At 32.6% G+C, this 7,503-nt stretch overlaps 1 protein-coding gene across 1 annotated transcript; it reads left to right on the top strand.

Annotated features, from left to right (window-relative positions):
• The first annotated feature begins 333 nt into the window (after positions 1-333).
• On the top strand, positions 334-3,151 carry LOC111454015 (tRNA (guanine-N(7)-)-methyltransferase-like). Its single transcript, XM_023095283.1, has 2 exons — positions 334-400; positions 2,094-3,151. The coding sequence occupies exon 2, from the start codon at positions 2,102-2,104 to the stop codon at positions 2,858-2,860; it is 759 nt and encodes a 252-aa protein (XP_022951051.1). The 5' UTR covers positions 334-400; positions 2,094-2,101; the 3' UTR covers positions 2,861-3,151.
• Positions 3,152-7,503: the final 4,352 nt, after the last annotated feature.

The following is a 7,503-nucleotide window of genomic DNA, read 5'->3' as shown; positions in this document are numbered from 1 at the left end:
AAAAATTAAAAATTCAATGATATTTTTTAAACAAAATATTAACGGGTTTCATTTTTTAATTTTTTTAGTTTAAATTATTATTTAAACTTTTAAAAATTTAGAGTTATTTTTTTTAGGTAAAATAGTAGTTTTATTAATTTCAACTATAAATACTAACAAAATAAAGGGTAAATCTTTATGGAATATATATGGGCTCCAATGGTTAAGCTCGAAAGGCCCATCATGTGGTCCAGTAAACCGTTTCTCTTGTCATAGTTGGGCCGAAGCCCACAATTAACAGTGCCCCGAGCCCAGGCTCCATTTGAGAACAAGGACTAAGATTTCGCTAAAAACCGCAACTTTTGGCGGCGGCGGGTACCCATTTCTCCGGCGGGCTTCAGCATTTGGCGATACCTATTGGGTAAATCTTCTGGTATTCTGGCTTTGTTCTCTTGTTCGTTGATGCGTTGCTAGTAGAAAACGTCATGATTATTTGACTGAGCTCGTTGATTTCTGATTAATTTGTTTCTTTTTTTTTTTTTTTTTCTGATTCGAGTTTTATCGTTTTCAATTCGTTCCTNTTAATTTTTTTTTTTTTTTTTTTTTTTTTCTGATTCGAGTTTTATCGTTTTCAATTCGTTCCTGTTTGCATATTGTTTGAGAAATTCTTTGCTTATGGATATGCAGACTAGGTGTTTGATGAAATGCCGCCTTGAACTGTTTTGCTTTCTGTTGCTTATGATAGTTGTAATTCGGGATATCCTTTCATGTTCTAGCCCTTTACATACTTACTATCAACCTTTTTACCTCTTCTGATAGTTATCCCATTTTGATTACCATTTTGTCTTGGTTTTCTATTTCTGACAATTTAGCTTATAAACACTGCTTCCGATTCTCCCAAAAGATTGCTTTTACTTCATTATCTACTTTTTTGACGTTAGAATTCAAATATATTTTGGAGGTACATGTAGAACTTAACAAATAATGGTGAGAAAATTAGCATAATTTTCAAAAACAAAATGGCTGTCAAACTATGTCTTAGTTGTTGGGTTTCTTGGTGGGTTTTTCCAAAATCTTTGTATGTGAGATCCCACGTGGGTTGGAGAGGAGAACGAATAATTTCTTATAAGGGTGTGGAAGCCTCTTCCAAGCATTCGCGTTTTAGAACCGTGAGGCTGACTGCGATACGTAATGGACCAAAGCGAACAATATCTGCTAGCGGTGAGCATGGACTGTTACAAATGGTATCAGAGCCAGACATCGAGCGGTGTGCCAGTGAGGACGCTGGCCCCCAAGGGTGGTGGATTGTGAGATCCCACATTGGTTGGAGAGACCTTATAAGAGTGTGGAAACTTCTCCCGAGTAGACGTGTTTTAAAACCTTGAGGGGAAGCCCAAAGAAGACAATAGGTACAAGGCCTTAGGACCGTTACATTGTCCCTCGATCTTCATTTCTCTTCTTCTCCTATTTGTTATTTTATGGCATATTGATTTTTGGAACCGACCACAAAGGAGGAGTAAAAGGGGTTTAAAGTGGACACCTAGTTATAGGGCCTTAGGACTCAAGAATTTGACTCCGATTCTACGAACCATTGGTCCGTGCAAGGCCTTCCAGTTGCATCGGATTGTACTTCTATATGTGAGACTAGATGATTATCTTTTGCAAAGTGCCAAAATATAGCAACTTAAAGGTGTTAGAGCATTTTTAAATGCCTTGATAAATGGTTTCCTTGCATATGGTCAGAACTCCGAAGAAAAATGTTTGATTGTTTGGCTTATGTTGTAGTGAGCTAACCTTCTAACTTGAATTCGGGACAGTTATTCGAACTAATGAAATACTTTGACCAATATTCAGTACATTATTAGCTCGATCCCCTCATACAAGAATTGTGATATTTGTATCTTTTCATGAATATTCATTCTAATGGAACGGCCCGACTGTTATACGTGAGACCGAATAGTTTCTATTTCTGCACTCGTTAGGTTTCATACTGGATGATTACACTCGTATGACTGTGCTCGCTACGAATTTCTCGGTCTGAACTTCTTTTCATTGTAAGTGTCTCTTAGTAGGTCAGATTTCTCTATTAACTTGTGTTTCATGTGGTCTTGCAGCATTAAACATGTTGGATCATGATGCTAATTCAACTATCAGCAAGTCAACGGGCCTGCCTCGGAAGCGTTTCTACCGTGCTAGAGCGCACAGCAACCCTCTGAGCGACTCTCACTTCCCAATACCAATCTGCCCCAGTGAAGTTGACTATTCCCTTCATTACCCTCAACTGTTCCCTTCAAATGATCAGCTACATAGATCCAAAAAGATTGAATTTGCTGATATTGGCTGTGGTTTTGGAGGTCTTCTGATCAGCCTTTCGACCCTTTTCCCTGAAACCTTGATGATCGGAATGGAACTCCGAGATAAAGTAACCGAATACGTTAAGGAACGGATCTTAGCGTTGAGAGTAGCAAATCCTGGCCAGTACCAAAACGTTTCGGTAGTTCGAACAAATTCCATGAAATACATCCCAAACTACTTCGAAAAAGCTCAACTATCAAAAATGTTTTTCTTGTTCCCGGACCCTCATTTCAAAGAGAAGAATCATCGCCGACGCGTTATCAGTCCACATTTGCTCGACGAGTATGCATATACCCTGAGAGTCGGAGGGATTATATACACAATTACAGACGTGGAAGAGCTTGGAGAATGGATGAAATCTTGTCTAGAAAACCACCCGTTGTTCGAAGCTCTAACAGCGGAAGAGCTCGAGGTAGATCCAGCCGTAAAGCTGTTGAGTTCTGCAACTGAGGAAGGGCAGAAGGTTGCTAGAAATGAGGGACAGACATTTCAGGCAGTTTACAGACGTATTAGTGCAGCACCATGAGTTGGAAGGATTGAGCCTTCTGGGTTCGCATTTGATTGAAGCAATGAGTTGTTTACCTCCCTAGACATTTCAGGCACTTTACATTCATCTTTTTTACTGAAACATATTAGAATTTTGATCTGATTTACTTCAAATGGGAGCTAGACTGAAAGGTTTTTCTCCTAAGCTATTAGAATTACGGTTCGCATGGAAAGTAAAATGTCAAAACATCGTAAATATGTTTCTATACCTCGATTGATGTAACACAGCCTAAGCCTACTGCTAGTAGATATTGTCTGTTTTGACTCTTTACGTATTGTCGTCAACCTCACGGTTTTAAAATGTGTCTGTTAAGGAAAGGTTTCCACACCCTTATTAAGAATGTTTCGTTCTCCTCTCCGGTATTGGATCTTAATATTGCCCACCTCGTTTGAGTATCCATTGATATACCTCTCCGAGATTGGTCTTGAATGAATCGTGCATTCAATCTTAACTCAAAGCGCCACTTCCACTGTACGTGAGATAAAGCATCTGGCCACCCTTTGTTGACCGAGAATGAACTTCAAACTTCGTGTGCACGTTCTAACAATGGCTATAAGTTTTCTGTCGCTGCAATATATAGTTCGATTTTGTATCTAATAGATTCTAACTTAAAAATGAAAAATTTTGATAATTTTGATAAAAATTAAAAAGAGTCAAAATCAAAATTATAATTCAACGTAATGTCATATCATTTTCTACAGAATTTTTATTTAATATTACTGAAAATACATAAATCATGAGTTCAACCCGGGCCTGATGAATCTAGCCTGGCCCACAATTCAAATCTGGCCCAACTTGTATCCATAAGGCCCAATAATCAATTCGAATCAAAATTCTAATTTTGGGCCCAAATGTACGACGAATGGCCCAATAACTAATTGGGCTTCGCTCAACATGGATTTCAAAAGTCCAAGCCTAAATCGACGTTTGCTCTCACCGACTCATTTCGGATATTCGACCCGACCCGGCCTTCTCAAATTACATGACAAGCCTGCACGTGTGAGTAGCTCATGGATTGGATAGTTCGCAAATATTTTTTAAAAAAAACACGTGCAGCCTGTCATTTATAGATTAAAAAAATTATAAAATCAAAGTAATGCTTTTTAATATTTAATGAATTATTTGGAAAGTTATTCTAAAAAAAAAATTGTAAGTTTATTAATATTATTGTTTAATCTTTGCTTTTAAATTATTATTGGATAAAAATCATAAAAATCACATTTTAAAATCATTCTATCAAAGTAGGTAGAGAATTATTAAAAATAAAAAATAAATAATCGCCGACCAATCTAAAGAGTTGAGAGTGAACGCTCTACAAAATAAGTGAGAGAAGAAATGAAAGGCGTTTATAAGAAATAATGAAAATGGAGGTAGGCAAAGGCATAGTATGGGCTTTTCAAAGATAATAAAGAGAAATCGTTCGTTTCTATATTTGCCTTTACTTTTTCGGGAGCCACCTTGAATTTCATTTCAATAAAGTATTTTTTAAAAAAAATCCATTTTGGAAGAGAAAACAACGTGGTGATGACCTAAAACGACATGACAGTAATTAGAATTCTTCATTTTTGTCTAAAACTCTATTGAATTTTTACTCGGGAAGACAGTCTTGAAACGATTGTGAAACATCGAATATAATGTGTACAGACAGACTGTGATGGTGGGCTGGCCAACGGAAACCCACTAAAAAATTCCTACCTCGTCTTTGTTATTATGAAAGCGTCACATGCGAACTATTTCAGGTGAATCTAAAAACATACTTTCTTTTACTTTACTTTAGATAAAAGGTGATTTTGAGAGAAATGTTTGGTGGGAATAGTGACATCCACTAATGAAATAAAAGGAAGAACAAAGGAAAAAATGTCAAACTAAACTTCTCTTTATATGATGAGGATAGATGAAGGGTTGTAAGGCAAAGCACATGCCTTACTCTTAGTGGGCCGGTTTGTGTTGCAATACAAATCAACTCACTAAAAATATATATATATCACACATATTCCAACACTAACCCATCTAAATTTGATCAAATTTGTAATTTATAAAATTTGAGGGACTAAATTGAAATTGAGTTTAAATTTTAACAGTCAAATCTTTATTTTGTTTAATAATCGATTAACACAATAGTCGAACAGAAAACCTCATTTATTTATTTATTTATTTATTTATTTATTTATTTATTTATTTATTTATTTATTTATTTATTTATTTATTTATTTATTTATAGTTGAGGTAGACTGATATCCATAAATATTACTCTTATTTTTTTAGTTTAATAAAAACTATAATTTAATTGGTTTTATAAATTTTGGTTTAGCTTATTCATTTCCCAATATCTTTTCTTTAAAATATTTTAATTTATTTTTATTTCATTTACTTCGTTTTTTCAGAGTTATAATTTAATTGGTTAGTGAATATGATCTCAAGAGTATTTATTAATAATTAATGACCTATATACACTTTAATTTCTTATTTTTAAATTCGACGATTATATATATATATAATATTGAAAATTTGAACCGCTAATTTTTTAATTTTATTATCTATAATTTCGAAGAATAATTAATAATTTATAAAAAAAAAATTGTGAAAATATCCTAATTTTATGTCACAATACAATCGCCTATTAAATTGTTAGATTAATTATTAAATTAATTCAATTTGTATATATTTATTTATTTATAATAATAATAATAAACTAATATATAAAATGAAATCGTAATGGAATGTGACCATAATTTTTTTTTTTTCCTATTCTTTTTATAATACTTAAATGATTGGAGTTCGAGCAAGATGCAAGAATCACGAACCATAATAAATAAATTTATATATATATATAATATTTGAGACCTTCAATGCTGAATTGGATTAAATTGAATTGAGACATGTTTTAAACTCAACTCAATTGATCGGGTTGTAAATTTTTTTAACTCAAACAACATCTATTATATAACGAACCCAATTGACTCAGCCATAAAACATATGGGTTCGGTTGATTTAGATGGTTTGAGTCATTTATTAAAAAAATTGATAAAAATAAAATATTGATATGTATAAGATTATATATTTTTAAAAATTATACTCGAAAAACATTTAAAATATTATCCAATCAGATGCAAAGGCTAATTATTTTCTTATATATAAATTAAAAACAATTAACAACGTCTTTTTAAACTTATATTTAAATATATCAAATTGGTAGATTCTCACCATATATTTAATGATGTAAACTTTATTGTATAATGGTATATTATATAGTTTGATTATTCTACATAAAAATGGGCAAAAGGGCTTGAAAAATGCACTTTTAAGGCATTGAAAACATAAATATATATACCCACAAATGTCTAATCAAACTTTATTCTAAGTGAATAATACACTAATTTAAATTTAAGTTTAATAAAGAGGCTGATAATTGGAGTGGAGTGGAGGTTGTTGCCTTAGGCCAATTAAATTTTATTTTAATATATACTTTTTTCGAAGGCCAATTAAATTTTATTTTCATACATACTTTAGCTTAAGGCCAAATATTATATTTTATTTTAACATATAGTTATAATGGTGAGAGTGGAAAGAAAAAGATTCGATACAAATAAATAAATAAATATATATATATATATATACACACATTTTTTTAAATTTTCTCAGGAGATTTTCTTGGGCATATTTTGATTTTTAGCAATTTTTTAAAGAAATTAATTAATAAAAAAAAATATTTGGCATTATGTGACTTTGGGTTTGGGTCACATGCACTGAATTTGATATGAAATTTTAAAATAAATAAATATTAATTATGATATTTTAAATTTTAAATTATCAATTTTAATTTAAAATTTAAACAAAAACTAGAATATATTTGCTACTAGGCATATCACAATCCACCTCTTTTAGGGCCCGTGTCCTCGCTGACACTCGTTGCTTTCTCCAATCGATGTGAGACGCCACCAAATCCATCCCCCTCCAAGGTCTAGCGTCCATACTGGCACACCGCCTCAAATACCATTTGTAATGACCCAGATCTTCCGCTAGCAGATATTGTCCTTTTTGGGCTTCCCCTCCAAGGCTTTAACACGCATCTGCTAGGGAAAGATTTTCACTCCCATATAAAAGGTGTTTCGTTCTACTCAACAAGCAATGTGGGATATTACAAAATATTTCTTACAAGGGTGTAGAATCATCTCCTTAGTATACGTATATTTAAACTATGAGACTGACGACGATACGTAACGGGTCAAAATAAAATAAGATGAAATTTAAAATGACTAATAATATCATAAATAATTTTTAGAATATGAAGAATCTCGTTACCTCGAGCGATATGACAACTAAGAAAATAGAAATAATTTAATATTGTGGAGATAATGATATTTGATGGGGAATATAAAGTAATGCTAAAAAGGAGTATTAAAAAGCTCTCTTTTGAACTTATTTAATTGAAAATTTTTAATCATTAAAGTTTCCTTCTTTCTTACAACATTGGATGGAATTCCAACCTGAAAGACAAGAACAAAACAAAACAAAACTCACTGTTTTAGATTTTGTAGCCCTAAAACCCTAAAAAGACATCTAGAGAGAGACCTAAAGAGACAAAACATGGTCGGATACGAACAGATGAAACAATTGCGCCG

This window comes from Cucurbita moschata, unplaced genomic scaffold (assembly GCF_002738365.1).
Source record: "Cucurbita moschata cultivar Rifu unplaced genomic scaffold, Cmos_1.0 Cmo_Scf00016, whole genome shotgun sequence".
In the NCBI taxonomy this organism is placed as follows: Eukaryota; Viridiplantae; Streptophyta; class Magnoliopsida; order Cucurbitales; family Cucurbitaceae; genus Cucurbita; species Cucurbita moschata.
Note: the sequence above shows the minus strand (reverse complement) of the source record. Positions and strands in the feature narration are given on the sequence as shown.

Bases quoted from the DNA above. Each gene is read 5' to 3' on its own strand.
- LOC111454015 (XM_023095283.1), top strand. From the start codon at position 2,102: ATGTTGGATCATGATGCTAATTCAACTATCAGCAAGTCAACGGGCCTG.